This window comes from Nymphaea colorata, chromosome 5 (genome assembly GCF_008831285.2).
Source record: "Nymphaea colorata isolate Beijing-Zhang1983 chromosome 5, ASM883128v2, whole genome shotgun sequence".
In the NCBI taxonomy this organism is placed as follows: domain Eukaryota; kingdom Viridiplantae; phylum Streptophyta; class Magnoliopsida; order Nymphaeales; family Nymphaeaceae; genus Nymphaea; species Nymphaea colorata.
Genome location: NC_045142.1, coordinates 4,855,751 through 4,880,433, shown reverse-complemented (window position 1 = coordinate 4,880,433; position 24,683 = coordinate 4,855,751). Strand labels below are relative to the sequence as shown.

At 39.4% G+C, this 24,683-nt stretch overlaps 2 protein-coding genes across 2 annotated transcripts; one reads left to right on the top strand and one right to left on the bottom strand.

Moving 5' to 3' along the window:
- Positions 1 to 527: 527 nt before the first annotated feature.
- On the bottom strand, positions 528 to 3,926 carry LOC116254405 (uncharacterized). Its single transcript, XM_031629784.1, has 4 exons — positions 3,838 to 3,926; positions 1,698 to 2,476; positions 1,267 to 1,577; positions 528 to 704 (listed from the first exon to the last, which is right to left on the bottom strand). The coding sequence occupies exons 1-4, from the start codon at positions 3,924 to 3,926 to the stop codon at positions 528 to 530; spliced, it is 1,356 nt and encodes a 451-aa protein (XP_031485644.1).
- Positions 3,927 to 21,837: 17,911 nt separating this feature from the next.
- LOC126410067 (uncharacterized protein At1g24485-like) lies at positions 21,838 to 24,443 on the top strand. The gene is made up of 2 exons (XM_050077885.1): positions 21,838 to 22,202; positions 23,903 to 24,443. Exons 1-2 carry the CDS (start codon positions 21,889 to 21,891, stop codon positions 24,390 to 24,392), a joined length of 804 nt encoding a protein of 267 aa, XP_049933842.1. The 5' UTR covers positions 21,838 to 21,888; the 3' UTR covers positions 24,393 to 24,443.
- The last annotated feature ends 240 nt before the right edge of the window (positions 24,444 to 24,683 follow it).

The window sequence follows — 24,683 nt, the reverse complement described above, 5'->3', positions numbered from 1 at the left end:
AGAAGTAAAAAGATGGACCCGAGACTCAATAGCAACAAGACATAGGAAACACTGGTTAACCAAACTGATATTAAGGCGTTGTAGGTGATCAAAAGTGTTGATATGGCCAGTCAGAAGAATCCAGACAAAAACAATGGCACGAGAAGATGGGCCAGGAGACCAAAGAGACCGGGAGGGGAGTGACGCGACAGAAGGACCAAAGGAGGCCAGGTAGCAAGAAGAAAAAGTGAACTCACGGGTAGGTGAAAGGGGTCAGGATGGGGACGTGGACGATGAGAGGTCAGCAAGGTGGAAGAAAAGAGGAAGGACAGAAAACATGTCAGACCAAAAGTGAGAGGGAGATGTGTGAGAGATAGAACTATGCCAAACGCTAGGGGAAGGCAGGTCGAATTTTGAACTAATGAATTGGGTGATGGAAGAATGTTATGTTGCTAACCGCCACCACCAAGAACAAAGGGAAGACTCGCAAGCCCGACTAAGGTTGGTAACGCCAGCACCCCAAGAAAACGCGGAAAAGCAACCACATCTCAATGCGTGAGGCGATCTGAAGGTCGATCACCATCCCAAACAAACTTATGAATAAGCTTATCAAACCTACGCAAAACAGCCACAGAAGGCTGAAAGACAGACAAAGCATGGAGAGGAACCGACGCAAGGCAGTGCTTAGCCAGAGTAATCCGATCTGGAAGAGAAAGCAGCTTTCCCTGCCAACATTGAAGGCGATCCGTAAGCTTCTACTCCACCTCATCCCAAAAAGAGGGAGCATGAGGCGACAACGTAATCTGAAGCCCCAAATAGTCCATGGGCAGGCTAGTAGCCTTACACCCAAAACAAGCTTCCGTGAGAAGTATCGTGGCCAGATCCGCGTGAATGAGAGAGAGGTGACACTTGGCAAAATTGATAGAAAGACCCGAGATGAGCTCAAAGACCCGAAGGATGAACCACGTTCTCACAATCTGCTGGCGGGAAGCACTGCCGAACAGAAGAAAATCATCAGCGTATTGAAGGGTGGAGAAGGACGGTAAGTGGGGGAGCGAATGGGGTGTGAGGAAGTCAATGACCGTTGCGTGATGGAAAAGCGCAGAAAAGCAAGGGCGATAACGGGCAACCTTGACGGAAGCCATGCTCGAGATTGAAGAAATCGCCACACTTCCCATTGAAGGAGACCGCAAGCTGGGCCCCAATGACAAGCGACATGATCCACTGCCTAAATGAAGGACCAAACGCAAGACAGGTGAGGAGGTCAGAAAGGAACTCCCAACTAACCTGGAACTCCCAACTAACTGAGTCAAAAGCCTTAGAGATGTCCAACTTAAGGATGAATGAAAGTACTCGTAGACAGTAAAGGGAGTGAACAACCTCATTGGCTAGGACAACCGCCTCCCGCAGACGCCGACCCTTGATGAAAGCAACCTGAAAGGGGTTAATGACTGATGACATGACAGGCGCAAGCCACAAAGAGAGCAACTTAGCAATAATCTTGTAAGGCGTGCCTAGGATGGAGATCGGGCGAAACTGGGTGACGTCCGTAGGGTTAGGGCGCTTAGGCACCAGGACGCAGGTGTCTTGATTGAATTCTTTTAGGAAAACAGAATTGGAGGCGAACTCATCACAAAACACAAACACATCTGCGCTGCAAACCTTTCAAAAAGTACGAAAAAAATCGACTGGGAAACCATCAATGCTGGGCGCCTTACCAGAGCCAAGGGCGCAGACCGCGTTCTTGATCTCTTGGTGTTGGAAGGGCCACTCAAGAGCGATCGCATAAGAGACAGAGAGAGAGGAGAGGTGAAAATCCGACAGCATGGCATAGAAGCGAAGGGGTTTAGAGTAGAAATCCTGAAAATGAGCGCTCAGGACCGGGAGGATGTCATCACCAAGAAAAACTCTGCCCCCGATACCCATGGACTGGAGCAACGTCTGACGGCACCTCTGAGAGGCGGTCAAGTGGAAGAATGTAGAGTTTTGGTCCCCATGCGCGAGCCAACCCAGCCTAGAGCGTTGCTGCCAATGGATAGACTCCATAATCCGCCATTCCTGGGCAAGACACTGCAGACAAAGGAGATGGGAAGACTGATCCGCAGAAATATTATCAGAGGCCTGAAGGGACATGATCTCCTCATCCCAATCGGTCACTTTCAAAAATTTGCTGCTCCAGAAAATGAGCTTCCAGACGAGTGTCTCCCTTCTGATGGAGTGCAACTTCCGCAAGAGCCTGAAAGTAGCCCACCTACCATTGGCTGCACGAGTCCACCAATTAGGGACGGTACCTACAAATGATTCATCACAGAGCCACCAAATCTCAAAACGAAACCTGGTGTGCCCGATACCAGCCCTACCCCGAAGAAGGGAAAGGAGCAGCATAGCATGATCAGACAAGTGCCTCAAACCAAAAACCAAGGAGGATGAAGGAAAAACAAAGAACAACTCAGGCGAGAGGAAGATACGGTCCAACCTACGAAGGATCGGAGGGTTCCTATTATTAGACCAAGTAAACGTACCGTTAGTCGAAGGTACGTCAAAAAGACCGAACTCATCAACGAATGATCGAAAAGCACATATAGACGGGCCAGAAGTGACAGGGAAAGATGAGTCAGCAGGGCTAAGCAAACAGTTGAAGTCTAGAGATAGAGAGATTTTCTATATGTGGACGCTAAAAGGTTAGGCAGCAAACTTCATAATGTTTTCTCTTTTTCATTAATCTATTATACAAAAATACTATATTATTTCCAACTTATCATTTGACTATCCTAAGGTATTATTATGAATATCTAATTCAGCGGTCATTTTTTTTTGTGTTTTATTTTTAAATTTTAGATTGAAGACCTGTATTCTAAACATTTCATGTGCAAATGATTTAGATTTCGATTCGATTCAGTCTATTGTTAATTCTAAGCTTACCAATTTGATTCAGAAAAAGTGATGTAGAGTTTGGTAAATTGAAAATGGAACCATGACCCAACCTGAACTTTACGTAGATAATCGCTAGCCACCGGCTTTGTGTGTGTGCGCTCAAGAGGGTCTCCTTACAACGACATGAGTCACCATGCCAAAAGCATGAAAACATTAGGCGCAAGCCTACATAGCCATTGGTATCAGCGCTTTATCATTGGGTGCCTGTGCGTGTGTGTGTGATATTTTCTTTAAAAAGAAGAAAAGAAAACATTTTCTTGCGCACAAGATCAGCACCACCAGGTCGACGACAATTCCTCTCCCTGTTAAAAGAGAGTTCTTCCTTGACAGCGAAATATATTGTTTGCTAACAAACTCGTCCATCCATCATCGGGGTCGACGGGGCACCACCAAGTCAGTGTCACGTCTCCTGTCACAACAGCGTCTTCATATGCTAATGAAGTCGTCCATCACCGGAGGATGGAGCACAACCAAGTGAAGGTCTCCTCCCAGCCATTATTAATATTCTTTAAGTGATTAATAATGTGCAGCAATGTCAAGTGCAAAGTGAAACCTAATGCAGCATTAACCCCTTCACTCGCAACTTTTCAAGTTCATGACGCAATCTGCCTGCAACTTCTTTGCTTGCATTGTTGGGTAGTGTCCTTGAGCCTGATCCCTTTCCCTCTATAACTGCAAAGGAGATCCTCTAGTTATGGAATTAAATCAGGAAATAAATCAAATATTAAAGTTTCCATTTTAATTCTAACCATAAGTCTTCATGCCATAACCGTAGCTGAGATTTGGGGAAATCCTGAGAGGCGGTCTATAAAGCCCAGCCTCTATTCATCTAACAAAAAAAATGTTGAGAAATCAACTGCGTCTCTCAGAAGCAAACCCCCAAAATCAATTTTTCTCTTGTTTCTGTCTTCCTCTCTTGCTCACAGGTCTTGCATTTGACACGCTGTTGGTGGTGGACCTACTTCACAGACGCCGTTCCGCTGCTTAAGATTCAACATTGGTATTAGAGCCATTCTTATCGAATTCCAGTAAGTGAAATTCGATCTTGATCTTTGTGGTGCCTGTGAAGATCATATTAACTGCGTGAGCATGCTAGTCGCCTGTGTATCATGTTGTTTTAAGCACTAGCTTCTGAAAATAAATGCATGCTAGGCTATATTGATTTGAAGCATGACAGCAAAACAGCTCTTCGACTTCAAAATCTAGTAAGTACGTTCGGGCTTTGTTGGTACCTGTGAAGCATACAAAGACACTTCCTACGCAGGCATGAATATCATCTGCCTATCATTCTTTTGATCATGGCTAATAAGTAGGAAGCATACTAGATGATAATATTGATCAAGTTAGACATTCATGAAGCATGCTCAAGTTAGAAAGTTTACATAGAGTTATGTTACGCTCTGCTCTATGGCTGTTTTCTTGTACCCCTGTGTCCCAAGGGGACAGAGTAAGAAACCATCTCTGGCTTAAGCATGTACAACGTTAAGTTTTTTATCAAAACTGTTTTGACTCTCAACAAGGGTCTGGCTAGGAACTCGCACAGGAGAAATTTTTTTTTGGGGGAAAAGCCCTGAGAACGAAAATAAGAAACAGATAGGATTACCTTTCGTGTTGTCCTCTGCGTTTTTTTTTAAAGCCTGTGGTATAAGCCTTGAGAACGAAAATAAGAAAACAGATGGGATTACCTTCGTGTTGTCCTCTGCGTTTTTTTAAAGCCTGTGACAAATATCCTTTAAACTGACTCTTTGGTTCCCTCTGTCGCCATGACAGAGCAAGATCAAAGGGGCAAACTGTTGCCCACGCGGGGAGGGAGAGATCGTCCTCTTCCCATGAGCACCAACGCGAGGGTTCCTCTCCACCAACCGATCGACGCTGTCAGCTACAGACGCTGTCAACAAGAAAAGGGAACGGCAGGTCGTTTTTCTTTTCCTCTTTGACCTTTCCTGTTGACCGAGAACGCCTGAGAGCGTGGGTCGGCCAGAGGACGCCTGATGGTGTGGGTTGGCCGGAGGCAGCGCCTAAATGAGTTGGTCGGCCGGAGGTAGCACCTGAATGAGTTGGTCGGCTGGAGGCGCACCTGAGATTATCAGTCAAACGGAGACAGGGAGGTGCGGCGGGCAGAACCCTAGCAAAGGGTTCTCTCGAGAGGAGAGAGAGTGTCGAGTGAAGAAATGAGGAAAATGAGGTTCCGAGGGGTATTTATAGCATTTTTTTAAAATTTCAAAAATAGTCCACTACTTGTGTATTATTTTTAAAAAGGCTGTTACTTTTCTCAAAATTAAAGCCGCAACTTTTTTGCTGAAAAGTTTTTCAAAAGGAGGCTTGCGAAAGTTAATTTCAGCAAAAACCAGGAATTTAATACGAAATTGCATGGTGGTACCCTCTAATTTCTCATAAATTGCTAAAAGAGGGTTACAGTAAATTGTTTTGTAATTTTGGCAGAAAATAGAGATTTTTATGTACAATTACGTACTGGTACCCTTAAAAAAAAATGCAGAAAAAGAGTTCTAAAAAATACTATGAGAAGGGAATTGATGGTATAAAATAGAGATTGTCATGGAATTAATTCCAAAATGACTACAATAGTGAGATCCTCGTGCAAAAAGCTGAAAATGGTCAGCATGTATGCTTATGGATTTTTGTTATTTTGTGTGTGCATGACCCAATGGCGTTACAAACATTGTGTCGTATTTGGATATGGATATTATGTTGAAACATGTTCATATTGGATCCACTTTATTTGTTTTAAAAAAAAAAAACATATCAAATAAAGTGTTGATGTTATTGTGTGTGGATCCACATTGGTAAGATTTGAATTTAAATAATCTTTTGGATTTTTTCTTTGGATATAATTGTTGCTTAAGATCCAACAAGTACTGCTATCAAAACTTGGAAGCAAAAGAGTTCTGAATATAAATTTGGAAATAAAAGAAGAAATTCACATTGTGTTGCTTCTTGATATGCCTTAGACTTCTACTGGGAATTTCCTGACATGGTATTTTCATTGTTTGCTTCATGTTTATTGTACAATTGTACTTTGTGGGAGCCTTTGAGTTGGTCAAGACTGAAAAACTTAGTGGAAATAATTTTCATGCATGGAAACGTAGAATATTGTTGGCCTTAACTTTAAAAAGATTGATTCATGTGATCAACAAGCCTTTTTCCTGTTTAGGAGAGAAACCTACAGATGAGGAAAAGAAGGAATATGAGACTTTTGAGAATGATGACTTGATGGCTAAAACCATAGTGTTAACATTCATGAAAGATGATCTGATCAGAGTGTTTGAAGATTGCCCAACCGCAAAAGATATGTTAGATAGCATTTCATCCAAATTCAACACTACTACTACTATGTATGTTCAACTATTGTTAGAACAATATACCTCGTATAAAATGAAGGAGTCAGATAGAGTTGTTGACCATGTTAACAAAATGTTGGTCATGGCTAAGAACCCAGCAGTAGTGGGAAATGTAATATCTGATAATATGCAAATATGCACTATTCTAATAGCTTACCACCTTCTTGGGATATGGCTGTCACAGCTTTGAGCCTTTAGTTTGACTATTTGACTCTAGAGAAACTCCTTATACAGTTAGCCATTCAGCAAGAACGTTTGACCAAAGAACTGCAGGACAATAAGAGTCAGAACAACAAAAACAAAGAAAAACAACATGAAGACTACAACGAAGAAGTCATTTGTGTTATGTCAAAGTTCTTGTTTGCAGATGGAGATCTAACTGGTTGGTGGGTCGATTCGGGAGCTACACGTCACATTGCAAAAACAAAAGAAGACATGATTCGTATGGAAAACCTGAGTTCAGGAATGCAAAAAGTTTATATGGGTAACAACTCATACTGTGATGTAATGAGAGTTGGGACATATCGACTGAATGTTGGGGGTACAAGTGTCATTCTTACTGAAGTCGTGTATGTTCCCTCCATGCGAAGGAATTTAGTGTAAGTCCCTACTTTGACTGGAAAAGGTTTTGAAGTTCGTTTTACTCTAGGGAAAGTTACAGTGGGAAAACATGGAAGGACCATGTTTGATGGAAAATATGTTAAAGAACATGATATGTTCAAACTCAATGAAATGAATAAATCTTCTGGTTCTGCTTATATTGATTATATTGATTGTGTGATGAATGTGAATACAAATCTATGGCACGAAAGATTAGGTCATGTAAGCATCAACAACATGAAGATTCTAGCACAACAAGGTATTATACCTGACTTTAAAGCAAATGATTTCACGAAATGTGATATGTGTTTATATGGAAAGATGGCAAGAAAACCCTTTCCATCTGAAGTAATTTGAGCCACTGATCTATTAGAAATAATCCACACCGATATTTGTGGACCTTTTAGAGTCCAAACACATAGTAGAAAGTTATATTTTATAACTTTTATTGATGACTTTTCAAGATTTGGATATATTTATCTTATTAAATATAAGTCATAAGCACTTGAAAAATTCAAGGAATATAAATATGAAGTCGAGAGACAACTTGGGAAAAACATCAAGGTTATAAGGTTTGATCGAGGAGGTGAATATACATCAAATGAATTCTTCGAACACTGCAAAGACCTTGGAATTAATAGACAAAGAACAATGTCTAGGACACAACAGCAAAATGGTGTCGCTGAGAGGTGTAACAAAACCCTCTTGAACATGGTGAGATCCATGTTGGCAGGTGCACAATTACCCAAAGTTTTTTTGGAAGAGACTGTGTTAACAACCATGTATATAAATCGAGTGCCCTGCAAGGCAGTCCCAATCACTCCTTATGAGAGATGGACTGGTGTGAAACCAGACTTAAGACATCTCAAGAGATGGGGATCTGTAGTACATGTAAAAGTTTTAGATCCAAAAATGGATAAATTGGATAACATATCAGTAAGATGTGTGTTTATTGGATATCTAAAAGAATCCAAAGGCTACAGATTATATCACTCTACTATGGGTCTCATAAAAAGTAGAGATGTGGAGTTCCTTGAAGAACTAAATAACAATGATAGTAATCCAGTGAAAGATCATAACGATCTACTGGAGGATCTGATTTATTCAGATGATCAGTCTAACAAAGAACCGACTGGAGTACAGTTTGGTAATGAACCAACTGTGGATCAGTCTGGCAATGAACCGACTGTAGATCAATCTGGCAATGAACCGACTGGAGATCAGTTTGGTAATGAACCAACTGAGCAAGAATTGATTGGAGTACAGTTTGGTAATGAACCAACTGCGGATCAGTCTGGCAATGAACCGACTAGAGATCAGTCTGGCAATGAACCGACTGTAGATCAGTCTGGCAATGAACCGACTGGAGATCAGTTTGGTAATGAACCAACTGAGCATGAATTGTCTGAGGAACAGTCAGGTAATGAACCGATTGAGGAACAGTTAGGTAATGAACCAACTATGTTATCAACTCAGACTTTGTTAGGTCGTAAAAGACCAAGAGCTCCACCTTCATATTTGAGTGATTATTATATATATCTTGCAGAGGAGCTATGCTATTTTGCAGATATTGACAAAATGTCTGACAATCTGACATATGATGAAGCCATTAGCTAGCATGAATCGTCGGATTGGATGAATGCTATGGATGAAGAAATTGAATCCATAGAAAAGAATAAAGTATGGGAATTAGTAGATCTTTCTAATGACAGAAAACCCATTGGATGTCCTGGAGAAGAACTACAGAAATTACATGTTCCTTATGCACAGGCTGTTGGTAGTCTAATGTATCTAATGGTGTGTACCAGACCTGACATAAGTTTTCCTATCGGTCTGGTAAGTCATTATCAAAGTAATCCTGGATGACCACATTGGCAAGCAGTCAAAAGGATTTTTCGGTATATTAAATGAACAAAGGGACTAAAATTGTCCTACCAAACTGATGAGCTGACCTTAGTTGGCTATTCAGATGCGGATTTTACAGGATGCAAAGATGATAGTAAGTCTACATCTGGTTATGTATTCCTCTTTGGAGGTGGAGCGATAGCCTGGTCTTGTAAGAAACAGGGATGTGTTGCTCAACACACACAAGAAGCAGAATATGTAGCATGCAATGTTGCTGCCACATTTGCTGTCTGGATAAATCGGTTCTTGAAAGACTTGAAATTAGATCTTGATCATGAACCAGTTCAACTATATTGTGATAATCAAGCAGCGATATCACTTATGAAAAATGGAGCTGTGAGCTCGAAAGGTAAACATATAATGGTGAAATACCATTATGTTCATGAAATTATTGAGAAAAATGAAATCTCAGTTGAATACATGCCTACCAATGACATGGTAGCAGATCCCCTTACCAAGGGAATATCAGAAGACTTGTTTACTAAGCATGTAGCCCATATGGGGTTGAGATATATTTGAAAAGTTACGATGGACAAACCAATGAGGGAAAACCTCGTAACTTAGAAACAAAAAACCCACATAAAGTGGAAGCAAACTGTCGGTCTCATGGCCAAGTGGGAGATGTTGGCTAGTGGCCTTGAGCCTGATCCCTTTCCCTCTATAACTGCAAAGGAGATCCTGCAGTTATGGAATTAAAACAGGAAATAAATCAAATATTAAAGTTTCTGTTTTAATTCTTACCATAAGTCTTCATGCCATAACCGTAGCTGAGATTTGGGGAAATCCTGAGAGGCGGTCTATAAAGCCCAGCCTTTATTCATCTAACAAAAAAAATGTTGAGAAATCAACTGTGCGTCTCTCAGAAGCAAACCCCCAAAATCAATTTTTCTCTTGTTTTTGTCTTCCTCTCTTGCTCACAGGTCTTGCATTTGACACGCTGTTGGTGGTGGACCTACTTCACAGACGCCGTTCCGCTGCTTAAGATTCAACATGCATTCCATGTTATTCTATTACATGGGATTCTGATCTGAGTTGTTGATCCTCAGAACATGAACAACTTATTAAGAAGTTGGGCAGTTTGCTGGGCATGGCCTTGAAAGGTTTCTTATTTCTTGTATCTGAAGTGAAATATGCAAACGGTTTATCTAAATCGAAGCTTTGATGTCAAACTCAAACTTTTGTGCTCTGTTTTGGTAGATAATCTTTAGATTGTCCAAGTTCTTTCAGAAGGTGACTTCTCATTTGCATATACACGGGTGGGAAGGGATGATATAGTTGCTCTATCAAAAGGAGTTTGATGCGCACTTTTTCGAAAGTTGCTCTTAATTGCTTTAGGGCTTTTGAAATGAAGCTACTACTGGTGCACAAAACTTTGGTGTGTCAGTATCACAGTATGGTTGAGGACCAAAATACCAGCATGGTTGAGGACCAAAATGCTTCTGTATAATAGAAAAAAGAATTTTTTTTATGAGAAAAAAAGAAAATCGAAAAAAATAACAAGACTTTCAAAGACATTTCTTTTTCAATAATTTCAGCAATATACCTTTTTTTCGTTTGGCGTATGCTTGTTGCCTGCACCGAGCTGTTGCCTGCACCGAGCAACTCACTCTCCATTTGAGAGGAACAGGTGTGCGTATACATTTTTATTTGTTCCTATTTTGCACATCAGTTGGCTAATTCATATTAACTCAAATATCAATTTTCATGCGTCATAAATTTTTTAGAGTATGCATACTGCCATGAATTGAAAATGTATGGCCACAAATCGGCCTATGATATGAACCAACCGCTGCGTCGTTGAGCACAACTAGATGGACTAGAAGATCCTATTTATCGTAAATCTAGCTGCGATATGGAACAAAAAATTCTGTTCCACTGACTCCAGGTCTAGGATAAATGAACACATTTCATCAGGTGGCTCAAATGATTTATCCTTTTAAAAGCGGAAGGAAGAATTTCCACGAAATGATGATTCCAGTCAAAGCGAGGCTTCAACTACTGGGCTCTTCAAGGTCTAGACCTTGACTGGCGTGCAGATAAGGTCCAGACAAAGGCCATCGGGGTCACTTTATTTCATTGAGAGGAGATATTCTATGAACTTGAAGAATTTTTTTATGACCGTTGGCTTTCATCTACAATGACAGTTGATGAATACTTGTCAAACGGGGACTTCTGCTAAGGCTTCTTAATTACCTTCGCGTACTCTTTAAAAATATGTCACTACCTTTCATGCCTTACAGAAGCTTGCCTCTGTGGCAAAACATTAGTCCTTCTTTGCGGAGCTGAAGGTTGGTTCAGCATCTGAAGTACTGTTCTGAGCGCGGAGACTTGTATCGGTATATCAACCTTTCAAGATGGCAGGATCCGTGGTCCTTTTTGCCGGCTTATGCATAGCGATTCAAATTTTCGCAGGATTTGCTGACAAGCGTACGTAAGGGTTCTCCTGATCTCACCCTCGGCTTGTTTCCTTTTATTTGCTAATCAAGGAGTAAAGATGCCCACATGTATAGTCCGCACAGTCAAAGCTCTTAATTAGTTTAATTCCCCTAACCTTCAAAAGGGAGCTCATACGCAAAAGGATAGATTTTGATTTCAATGAACTATGGAGCCGAATGCCCTTCATAAATCATAACCCCTGACTTTCCTTTGTTTCCTCTAGTGTCCTTGAGCATCGATTGCGGAGATCCGACGGGTACGCGCACCGACGAGCTGGGCATCAAATGGGTCGGCGACGGCGACTATATTAACACAGGGAAAACAGCGAAGGTCCTGGTGAGCAATTCATACTACCAAGAAGACAAGACGCTCCGTTACTTTCCCTACCAAAAGAAGAGCTGCTACGTGATACCAGGCGTGGCGAGGGGAAGGAAGCACATGATAAGGGCATCCTTCTTCTATGGCAACTACGACGGGAAGTCGTCGCCACCATCCTTCGATCTTCAATTTGATGGGAACCATTGGGCCAGCCTGACAACTTCATTAGACACCTCCCTTTATTGGGAAGTGATTTATGCGCCCAAGAGAGGCAACATCAGCGTCTGTGTTGCTCAGACGTCGCTCAACCAGACATCCTTCATCTCTGCTCTCGAAGTTAAGGAATTTGAGCGGGGAATGTATGAAACGGAGGACACGGACGACGTCCTCCGTCGTTGGCAGAGGGTAGCCTTTGGAGCGAAGGGCTTCGTCAGGTAAGACGAAAGTTATATCCGTACACTCTGAAACGATCGGTTGGTGCATGTAAGCCTGATTTAAAAGTTCCAAAGATCAATGCCTGGTACAGTTTAGCTTGCACTTCACGGTATTTAATTGGTTAATTTTTGAAGGAAAACAACACTGCTATCGGAATTGGCCTGAATTAGTTCGATCCAGTGGCAGGTTCAGGAGCGTCGTGTTTAACGAGCATTGTTAAATAATCTGGAAACATTATTATTTTTATGCATTTTTTATTCATTTTTTTAAAGAACAACAGTTAATGTTTTTTCCTATTCACAACAAATTCAAATGAATTACTAAATAATGAAATGGCCGATTCATTAATGCGGCAACTTCATGATATGAATAAATATCTATCTTACCCAGTAGGGAGATCGGTTTGAGTAGCCATTTTTACAAGAGTACTCTTTATTTGCATCCTAATAATCCGAAAATATAATATTCATCCATTCCTATAATTCTAGTGTTTCTTTATTCTGGTAATTGTTAAGAACCCAAAAGAGTTTCAAAGCTTTAAGAGAGACAAAGAGAATTTAGATATTTTAGAGTCATCCAACAACATAAAATTGTTATTTAATATTAGTTTATACATTTTTTTCTTGCTTTTCTATCAACCATCCATCTGTTTTAAATGGACAACCTTGACTAAATGGTTGAGTGACTTTATAACCAAAGTGTGTGTGTCAATATATATATATATATATATATATATATATATATATATATATATATATATATATATATAAATTGAATGGTGACTTAGCATCATTGATGACTTTGAAGTTTTAATGCTCATTTAAACACATCCAAAATTAAGAGAGAAATAAATGATACCATTCATGCTGTCCTTTTAGTGGTAGTAAAATCGGCTTTTATATTTATTGTGTTCGTGTATGTAGGATCATATTGGTAAGTCGCTTCTTTAATTTCATTGGGTTGACTAATTGTAGTGCGGAGAGAATGATTGAAAAAGAAATAAATAGAAGAAGAAGAGAAAAAAACATGTGATGGATTAAGAGAAAAAAGTTTCATAGTGGGTACGCAAAGAGAGGAATCAGTCTTCTAATTAAATAACACTTCTTGGAAAATCCAAGTCTACCCCGGTTGTAAGTAAATCTTTTTCTTCTACAAAAGTTTGATGAGTGCCTAGAGATGGTAAGCCATCCAATTTAGATTGAATATAAAAAAAATTAAAACCTAATTAAGAAATCAGTGCAGATTAGGATTTAAGAATTCGTATCTCATCAAATTTGGATATCCAGAAATATCCGACTGGATTCAGATTCAAATTCAGATCAGATTTAATCTCAAGTACATATTCAATATCCAATGCCCTTACAATGTCCACTTTAAAAGTCAGATTTGAGTTTCAGAAGTTAATGGTTAAAATTGAGATTCATAAGTGTATTCGAGTATCACATTTGATTTGGTTTCGGATTTTACTCAGGTTTTGGATTCAATGGCGGAGTCAAAAAATTTTCATGAGGGAGGCTGAGTTAAAGTTTCTAAATTTTTTCAAAATTTTTATATGAAATAAGTGAAATTTTCTAAAATTTATATGTAAATTTTTTTAAAAAAAATTGAGGTGGGGCAGGGCCCATGCAGGCCCTACCTTGATTCTGTCCTATTTGGATTCATATACAGATATGACTTTTTTTTTTCATTTGGATTCAAATCTGAATTCAAACCTGAATATTGGAACTTTTCAAGAAGCCACATAATTAAGAGTACATATTATTCTGATGGACGGGCTTTTGTTGGCAGGTATCCTGATGACCCTTACGATCGTTACTGGCATCCATCAAGTAAGATCGACGGCGTAGTGACTGTGGCGAGAGATAACATGAGCTTCATCAAAAACTTCACGGATGTTCCGGGACTGGCATTAGCCCACGCCATAACAGGCAGCGTCGGGCAATGCGACGACTCTGACAGTCCCATCGTCGGAGACGGATTTGGAAGATGCTACATATTACTATAATTTCTATTTCTCCGAAGTGTTAGAGGCAGCTTACCAAAATAAGAGCAGGTCTTTCGATTTCCTTGTTGATGGCGAAAAGCTTAACAGCAACGGTTCTATAATCCCACCTTATCAGTCAGATGAGTGGACTCTCTACAATCACGTCGGTCGGAGCCTGACTGCTGGATCAAACATTTCCTTGGTCAACACACCAGATGCCTCCCTTCCTCCAATCCTCAATGCCATGGAACTTTTTAAATTGATCAAGAGTGGACTTACAAATGGAACCAACGAAAATGATGGTATCTCTCTTTCTCTCCATCGTCTATTGGTTCGTTGTGTCCTTCCAACTTCCTGTTGGGCCTGAGTATTGATTTCTAAGCTTGAGATAACCACTCTCTCTCTTTCTCTCTCTCTCTCTCTCTCTCCCTTTCTCTCTCAGATAAATATAGAATTGTGACAGTGTAACAGACATGGGGCACTTATGAATCGTCAATTATATTTACCAGCCAACCCATAACCCTTTATTTATCAGACAACCCGTAACAACTTCGCTTATATAATTTTGTATGCACTTAATCAATAAATGAAGAGAAAGATTGTATAAACAGGTGATAAGTAAGCCATTTAATCTACTTAATTTTGATTATAAGGTTTCATATGTGATATTGCACTTCAAAAACAAAGTTGAAGTTGTCATTCGGATCGAGTTGCATGCACGCTTCTCTGCCAGCAACCAAAGGGGTGGAGGGTATTTTTGAAATTTTTAATAAAAAAAATTAGTTTTTTTTTTAACTTTTCGTAATCCTTTTTCACACTTTTAAAAAGTTTTTTTTTTGGTTAATTTAATGAAGATATTTTGGTCATTGCACATCCTGTGCACATAACCTCTTCGGTTGTCATTTCCTGTAATTTTATTTATGAAACTTTTCTTGGTGCATAACATGTTTTATGTGTTTCACTAGCCCGCTTGCAGGAGGCCCCTGACCCACTTTCTGGAGTAGGTGTCATGCACATACGCTGTGCACCATGCACAGCCATGTGCATATAACCAGCTTTCGTTTCAGGCTTTTTTCCTACTTTAATGTTAACTAATATTTGTTGCACTTGTAAGAGTGACTGGCATCTAATGCATTCTCACCACAGGAAAGGACAGATGTATACAATGACTTCCCATTATTTCTTAAGGAGGAGAACTTAAGATGTAAAAGGATTTCTTTTTCTTCCTTACAAATTATTGCTTTTAGATAATTACAAAAAGTTTATCTAGTTTTCTACGTTTCTTGAATTGTGGTGAAAATGCAGATCTGTTTTTACCAATTTTTTTGACAATGGTTTGCAGTGAAGGCGTTAGAGGTGTTGCAGGGTCCGTATCAACAACTTCAGTATTGGGCAGGTGATCCATGTCTTCCCCTAGGATCCACTTGGGACTGGCTCAACTGCAACATGAACGATCTACCACGAGTGACTGAACTGTGAGTACAAAATATTCAAATTTTGATCATAAAGGAAATATTTGATGTACTTTTTCCATTTGACGTTGCTTTGCTAGGCATCTTAATAATTCAAACTTGGGCGGCATACTTCCAAACTTCAGCGGCCTGACTGCACTTGAGATAATGTGCGTAAAACAGAGTCATACTAATTGGCTTTTACCTTGCTTAATCAACTAGACAGAGTTTCACTGATCAATGTCAACTTTGATCTTGCAGTGAATTGAGCAACAACAGCTTGAGTGGACAGATCCCAGAGTTCTTGGGAACATTTCCTCACTTGAAAGAACTGTGAGTTTATCGCATGAAAAAAAAAATAAAGGAAAAAGATTCAATAAATTGCCAATGCCAGGTCACCCGAAACTTAAAGTTGTCTTTTATCAATTCGAGTACAATCAGTCCTTTTAGCACAAAAGGATTCAATTCTTTACTGCTTTCCCCCAATCTATCCTGTGTTGCTTTCTTTAGTTCTAAAGAAGGCTGGCCCCCTACATGCCCAAACGGGACCATGTCAAATAAGAGGGCGTCCAATCGGATTCGGGGCTTTTCAGTCAAAGCAATCAATGGATGAAATACTGTCTCCCTGAAGTAAGTTGCATGCTTGGGCCTCGAAATAACCTTGATGAGAAAAATTAAACGAAGACCCCTTTTGAAAGGATAGAAAATAAAAGGAAAAAAGTTGTGGACCAAAGCCCGTGAAAAGTTGAGGGGCACTAACTGTTTATTTAAGGAGAAATTTATATGTAAATGTGAAAAAAAATTGTGTTTAATCAATATGCAAATAAGGAATTTTTATTAGACTGTATAGACAATTGCCCACACATGCTCACATGTAGCTCCGCTCCTACTGATGCTCACATGCCTGGTCTTGGTGCTGGTTAAGTTCAATCGTACAGTGTGAATATGCAAGTTTGCTTACTCAACAATTGGACTTAGTATGATAGATTTCCATTGGCTCGTTGCAGGAACCTGGCATACAATAATTTCACTGGACCCTTACCGGCATCAGTGACAGGAAATAAAAAAATAAAACTAACGTAAGTGACACAGCATGGTGATCAACATATATTGTGTGTGTGTGTGTGTGTGAAGCATGCCCTGGGTGGTTGGATACCATCAAATGGTATATGCAAACTAAAGATATGGTTACTGTAGTTTGCGTATTCCATACATGGCATGGCAAAATAAAAGTATGATATCTGTAATTTGGTAATGGTATTTCATTCATAAATAGCACGGGATGAGTCTTTTTAATTATCTCCTTTTTCCAGTATAACAGGAAACGACATCACAGAAGGCAATCCAAGTCCGTCACCAACAAATGGCGTAAGAAATATGAAGCCGATAATCGTTGGAGTACCTGTGGGCTCGGTTATCTTACTTCACATGCTAGTTGGCTAGCTGTCGTCTATGCACACCTTTGAAGTCAACATCCCAAGCCATCGCCAGCTAACGTTGTGATCGAGAATAAAGTATTTAAGTTATTTCATTCCTGAAGTGGCCTCAATAGGTTCCATGTTATTTGATGGCACATAATAAGCTACCTTAGCTTTATAGCTTCTTCAAGCATAAAGGACAAGCCGCATCCCCATGAAAGACAGCAAAAGCATCCTTGCTTTATAAATAATATTTGCTACTATATAAATATTTTCATAGCATGAACCCTGTTGTACCCGTTGCGCATGTCATCTGCTGATTAAGTTATATCTGTTATATGTGAGTTCAGTTGACCCATGCATGTATTTCAGGTCTTTATGTGAATCCGTTGCATGTGAATCTCACCCAACCTCTTAAAAATAGTATATACAATTCATACAGGATTCCTGTTGTTGATATGCAATCTCCTGCTTCACATATTAGGCACACTTTAACATCTTTCAACATATGATACTTACTCAAATAATAAAACATGTCCTTAGCATCCCATCTATGCTTACCTTCAGCCAAACTTTTCCCCATTATTCCTCCTTGATGCTCATTTCCACTCATTGCAAAACTAACAAATTGATGCTATCACGTCAAATTTTTCATAAACGACTATATTCGATATATTCGGACAGATTTCAGTAATTATAATCGGTTTCACACGGGTATCATATTCGGATAAAATTTCAGACGTTTGGCTCAGGCTCAATCCAAAAACCAACCTCTAGATCCATACCTAAATCCAAATCTCTGTTCTAGGCCCAAAACATATGCCTATATCCATATCCAAATCTAAATCTCGACTTTAGATCTAAAACAGGTTTCCAGATCCATATCCAAATCCAAATAGCGACCCTAAATCCAAAGCAAACCTCTAGATTCCCAACCAAGTCCAAATCTCGGTCGTAAGTCCAAAACGGACGCTTCGATCCATATCTGAATCCAAATTCAAGGTTTAGATACAAAATCCAACCTCATAACGAGATCTGAATCCAAGTCTAAGCTCTAGGTCCAAAGACTACACCCTAATATGAAATACAAAGCCAAAGTCCATAACTGAACCCAAAAAGCAAAATCAAGTCCAAATTAGGCAAATAGATCCAGACAACCGATCTTAGGTCCAACTTAGATTCCAATCAAAATTTCAATTCAAAATCTAAAATTGAGGCCAAATAACAATTTCTAACACTATTTTGGGTCTGGTGGGTGCGGGAGCCTCTCCCTTGCTTTTCAACTCGATCTCGCATCAAAAATTTTATAATGAGCCTACACTTGCCCAAAATAAAGCCGGACTCATTTTGATCAAAAGACCACTTAGCACTTCAAAAGTATATTTTAAAAATATAAATATAAATATTCTTTTTTATGCGAGACCCACCTAAAGGGGACAGGGAGGCATGAAACACCTTATGGAGGCAAAACAACCTTAGCGTGCTGACAGGCATGGTCTCTTATTTTTTTTTCTTTTGTCCCTTTAAAAAATGGTTGATATTTTCAAGGTAATTATACCATCTCAATTCATCCTAAGTTCCTCCATTCTTTCTTTTAGGAATATTTATATACGTTATATAGAATGAGTAAATGGTGACTTAGATATTCACAATTCAATTTATATATATATATATATATATATATATATATATAAATAAATAAATAAATAAATATATATATAAATAAAGCTGCAACAAGTAAGGTACAATACACTTGGTTCAAGAGAATCCCTTTATAATAAAATGAGTCAATCATTGCAAAAGCATAGGAATGTTAGGCGAAACGTACATGGCCATGGGCACCTGTGTGTGTTTGTTTTTACATTAAAAAAAACACATGTTCTTGCGTACAAGATCAGCAAAACCATGTCCAAAATGCCTCAAATTCTGTGCTATGTGATGACACTTCCCAAATTCTCGTAAAAAGGAGAATACAATTCAAGTATTCTCAGGGCGCACTTGAATTCGTCGACCACGGAACGTACACGGCGGAGCACAACCCGGTCGACGACAATCAGTTGTGTCACTCGACAGCGAAAAAGATCGTCCGTGGTCGACGACGGGGCACCGACATGTCAATGTCACGTCTCCCTGTCACAACAGCGTCTTCATATGCTAATGAACCATCACGGGAGGACTGACCACAACCAAGTTAGATTCTCCTCCCAACCAAGTTAAACTCTATCAGAGGGCAACTCCACTTTGAGAGAAAAAGAGAGAGATTTTTATATGTGGACGCTGAAAGGCCAGGCAGCAAGCTTCATAATATTTTCTATTTTTTATTAATCTATTATATTAAAATACTATTATTATTTCCAACTTATCATTTGACTATCTTAAGGTTAATGCAGCAGTCATTCTTTTTTGTATTTTTATTTTTAAATTTTAGATTGAAGACCTGTATTCTAAACATTTCATGTGCAAGTGATTCAGATTTCGATTCGATTCAGCCTATTGTTAATTCTAAGCTTATCAATTTGATTCAGGGCTTGGTGTGTGTGTGTGTGCTTGTTTTGAGAGAAAAATACTTAATCAACATCTATATATATATCTGCAACGATTAAGCTACAATACACATGGTTCAACGTCGCTGAAACCACAGCAAAGCTCAAGAGGGTCCCCTTACAACGAAATGAGTCACCATGCCAAAAGCATGGAAATGTTAGGCGCAAGCGTATATGGCCATCGGTATCAGCGCTTTATATTGGGCGCCTGTGTGCGTATGTTTGATTTTTTCTTAAAAAAGAAGAAAAGAAAACATTTTCTTGCGCACAAGATCATCACCACCAGGTCGACGACAATTCCTCTCCCGGTTAAAAGAGTTCTCCCTTCACAGCGAAATAGATTGTTTGCTAACGAACCCGTCCATCCATCACCGTGGTCGACGGGGCACCGCCAAGTCAGTGTCACGTCTCCTGTCACAACAGCGTCTTCATACGCTAATGAAGTCGTCCATCACCGGCGGACGGAGCACAACCAAGTGAAGGTCTCCTCCCAGCCATTATTAATATTCTTTTAGTGATTAATAATGTGCAGCAATGTCAAGTGCAAAGTGAAACCTAATGCAGCATTAACCCCTTCGCTGGCAACTTTTCAAGTTCATGACGCAATCTGCCTGCAACTTCTTTGCCTGCATTCCATGTTATTCTATTACATGGGATTCTGATTTGAGTTGTTGATGCTCATAACATGAACAACTTATTAAGAAGTTGGGCAGTTTGCTGGGCACTTCCTTGAAAGCTTTCTCATTTCTTGTATCTGAACTGAAATGTGCAAACCGTTTATCTAAATCGAAGCTTCGATGTCAAACTCAAACTCTTGTGCTCTGTTTTGGTAGATAATCTTTAGATTGTCCAAGTTCTTTCAGAAGGTGACTTCTCATTTGCATATACACGGGTGGGAAGGGATGATATAGTTGCTCTATCAAAAGGAGTTTGATGCGCGCTTTTTCGAAAGTTGCTCTTAATTGCTTTTGGGCTTTTGAAATGAAGCTACTACTGGTGCACAAAAATTTGGTGTGTCAGTATCACAGTATGGTTGAGGACCAAAATAGCAGCATGGTTGATGACCAAAATGCTTCCGTTTAATAGGAAAAAGAATTTTTTTATGAAAAAAAAGAAAATCGAAAAAAATAACAAGACTTTCAAAGACATTTCTTTTTCCATAATTTCAACACTCGTTGGCGTATACATTTTTATTTGTTTGGCGTATGCTTGTTGCCTGCACCGAGCAACTCACTCTCCATTTAAGAGGAACAGGTGTGCGTATACATTTTTATTTGTTCCTATTTTGCACATCAGTTGGCTAATTCATATTAACTCAAATATCAATTTTCATGCGCCATAAAGTTTTTAGAGTATGCATACTGCCATGAATTGAAAATATATGGCCACAAATCGGCCTATGATATGAACCAACCGCTGCGTCGTTGAGCACAACTAGATGGACTAGAAGATCCTATTTATCGTAAATCTAGCTGCGATATGGAACAAAAAATTCTGTTCCACTGACTCCAGGTCTTGGATAAATGAACACATTTCATCAGGTGGCTCAAATGATTTATCCTTTTAAAAGCGGAAGGAAGAATTTCCACGAAATGATGATTCCAGTCAAAGGGAGGCTTCAACTACTGGGCTCTTCAAGGTCTAGACCTTGACTGGCGTGCAGATAAGGTCCAGACAAAGGCCATCGGGGTCAATTTATTTCATTGAGAGGAGATATTCTATGAACTTGAAGAATTTTTTTATGACCGTTGGCTTTCATCTACAATGACAGTTGATGAATACTTGTCAAACGGGGACTTCTGCTAAGGCTTCTTAATTACCTTCGCGTACTCTTTAAAAATATGTCACTACGTTTCATGCCTTACAGAAGCTTGCCTCTGGGGCAAAACATCAACCGGACATCTCTGTAGTCCTTCTTTGCGGAGCTGAAGGTTGGTTCAGCATCTGAAGTACTGTTCTGAGCGGGGAGACTTGTATCGGTATATCAACCTTTCAAGATGGCAGGATCCGTGGTCCTTTTTGCCGGCTTATGCATAGCGATTCAAATTTTCTCAGGATTTGCTGACAGGCGTACGTAAGCGTTCTCCTGATCTCACCCTCGGCTTGTTTTCTTTTTTCTGCTAATCAAGCAGTAAAGATGCCCACATGTATAGTCCGCACAGTCAGAGCTCTTAATTAGTTTAATTCCCCTAACCTTCAAAAGGGAGCTCATACGCAAAAGGATAGATTTTGATTTCAATGAACTATGGAGCCATCCAGAATGAATGCCCTTCATAAATCATAACCCCTGAGTTTCCTTTGTTTCCTCTAGTGTCCTTGAGCATCGATTGCGGAGCTCCGACGAGTACGCGCACTGACGAGCTGGGCATCAAATGGATCGGCGACGGCCACTATATTAACACAGGGCAAACATCGAAGGTCCAGGTTAACAATTCATACTACCAAGAAGACACGACGCTCCGATACTTTCCCTTCCAAAAGAAGAACTGCTACGTGATACCAGGCGTGGCGAGGGGAAGGAAGCACATGATAAGGGCATCCTTCTTCTACGGCAACTACGACGGGAAGTCGTCGCCACCATCCTTCGATCTTCAATTTGATGGGAACCATTGGGCCAGCGTGACAACTTCATTAGACACCTCCCTTTATTGGGAAGTGATTTATGCGCCCAAGAGAGGCAACATCAGCGTCTGTGTTGCTCAGACGTCGCTCAACCAGACATCCTTCATCTCTGCTCTCGAAGTTAAGGAATTTGAGCGGGGAATGTATGAAACGGAGGACACGGACGACGTCCTCCGTCGTTGGCAGAGGGTAGCCTTTGGAGCGAAGGGCTTCCTCAGGTAAGACGAAAGTTATATCCGTACACTCTGAAACGATCGGTTGGTGCATGTAAGCCTGATTTAAAAGTTCCAAAGATCAATGCCTGCTACAGTTTAGCTTGCACTTCACGGTATTTAATTAGTTAATTTTTGAAGGAAAACAACAACGCTATTGGAATTGGTCTGAATTAGTTCGATCGAGTGGCAGGTTCAGGAGCGTCGTGTTTAATGAGCATTTTTAAATAATCTGGAAAAATTATTATTTTTATGCATTTTTTATTCATTTTTTTAAACAACAACAGTTAATGTTTTTTCCTATTCACAACAAATTCATAAGAATTACTAAATAATGAAATGGCCTATTCATTAATGCGGTAACTTCATGATTTGAATGGATATTTAGCTTACCCAATACGGAGATCGGTTTGAGTACCCATTTTTACAAGAGTACTCTTTATTTGCATCTTAATAATCCGAAAATATAATATTCATCCATTCCTATAATTCTAGTGTTTCTTTATTCTGGTAATTGTCAAGAACCCAAAATAGTTTCAAAGCTTTAAGAGAGACAAAAAGGATTTAGATATTTTAGAGTCATCCAACAACCTAAAATTGTTATTTAATATTAGTTTATACATTTTTTTCTTGTTTTTCTATCAACCATCCATCTGCTTTAAATGGACAACCTTGATTAAATGGTTGGGTGACTTTAGATAACTAGAGTGTGTATGTGTCTATTGAATGGTGACTTAGCATCATTGATGACTTTGAAGTTTTAATGCTCATTTAAACACATCCAAAATTAAGAGAGAAATAAATGATACCATTCATGCTGTCGTTTTAGTGGTAGTAAAATTGCCTTTTATATTTATTGTGTTCGTGTATGTAGGATCATATTGGTAAGTCTCTTCTTTAATTTCATTGGGTTGACTAATTGTAGTGCGGAGAGAATGATTGAAAAAGAAATAAATAGAAGAAGAAAAAGAAGAAGAAGAGAAAAATACATGTGATGGATTAAGAGAAAAAAGTTTCATAGTGGGTACGCAAAGAGAGGAATCAGTCTTCTAATTAAATAACACTTCTTGGAAAATCCAAGTCTAGCCCCGGTTGTAAGTAAATCTTTTTCTTCTACAAAAGTTTGATGAGTGCCTAGAGATGCTAAGCTATCCAATTTAGATTGAATGTAAAAAAAAATTAAAACCTAATTAAGAAACCAGTGCAGATTAGGATTTAAGAATTCGTATCTCATGTAAATATTCAATATCCAATGCCCTTACAATGTCCACTTTAAAAGTCAACTTCATTACATTTAAAATTGAGCTTCAGAAGTTAATGATTAAAATTGAGATTCATAAGTGTATTCGAGTATAACATTTGATTTGGTTTCGGATTTTACTCAGGTTTTGGATTCAATGGCGGAGTCAAAAACTTTTAATGAGGGAGGCAGAATTAAAGTTTTTAAATTTTGTTCAAAATTTTTATATAGAAAAAGTGAAATTTCCTAAAATTTATATGTAATTTTAAAAAAAAAAAAACAATTGAGGTGGGGCAGGGCCCATGAAGGCTATACCTTGACTCAGTCCCTATTTGAATTCATATTCAAATCCGACTTTTTTTTTTTCATTTGGATTCAAGAATTCAAACCTGAATATAGGAACTTTTCACAAAGCGGTTATATTTAAGAGTACATCTTATTATGATGGACGGGCTTTTGTTGGCAGGTATCCTGATGACCCTTATGATCGTTATTGGCATCCAAGTGGTGAGATCGACGGCGTAGTGACTGTGGCGAGAGATAACATGAGCTTCATCAAAAACTTCACGGATATTCCGGGACTGGCATTAGCCCACGCCATAACTCCAGCGTCAAGCAATGCGACGATTCTGACAGTCCCATCGTCGGAGATGGGTTTGGAAGAAAATACATATTACTATAATTTCTATTTCTCCGAAGTGTTAGAGGCAGCTTACCAAAATAAGAGCAGGTCTTTCGATTTCCTTGTTGATGGCGAAAAGCTTAACAGCAACGGTTCTATAATCCCACCTTATCAGTCAGATGAGTGGACTCTCTACAATCACGTCGGTCGGAGCCTGACTGCTGGATCAAACATTTCCTTGGTCAACACACCAGATGCCTCCCTTCCACCAATCCTCAATGCCATGGAACTTTTTAATCATAAAGGAAATATTTTATGTACTTTTTCCATTTGACGTTGCTTTCTTAGGCACCTTAATAGTTCAGGCTTGCACGGCATCCTTCCAGACTTCAGCGGCCTGACTGCGCTTCAGATAATGTGCGTAAAACACAGTCTTGCGAATTGGCTTTTAGCTTGCTTAATTGATTAGATTGAGTTTCACTGATCAGTGTCAAACTTTAATCTTGCAGTGAATTGAGTAACAACAGCTTGAGTGGACAGATCCCAGAGTTCTTGGGAACATTTCCTCACTTGAAAGAGCTGTGAGTTTATTACACGGAAAAAGATTCAATAAATTGTCAATGCG

Bases quoted from the DNA above. Each gene is read 5' to 3' on its own strand.
- LOC116254405 (XM_031629784.1), bottom strand. From the start codon at position 3,926: ATGGCTCTAATACCAATGTTGAATCTTAAGCAGCGGAACGGCGTCTGT. The intron at 2,477-3,837 runs GTGAGCAAGAGA...GTCTAATAATAG, and splicing joins GCGTGTCAAATGCAAGACCT to GAACCCTCCGATCCTTCGTA. The intron at 705-1,266 runs GTTAGTTGGGAG...CAATGTTGGCAG, and splicing joins CAGTTAGTTGGGAGTTCCAG to GGAAAGCTGCTTTCTCTTCC.
- LOC126410067 (XM_050077885.1), top strand. From the start codon at position 21,889: ATGATAAGGGCATCCTTCTTCTACGGCAACTACGACGGGAAGTCGTCG. The intron at 22,203-23,902 runs GTAAGACGAAAG...TTTTGTTGGCAG, and splicing joins GGAGCGAAGGGCTTCCTCAG to GTATCCTGATGACCCTTATG.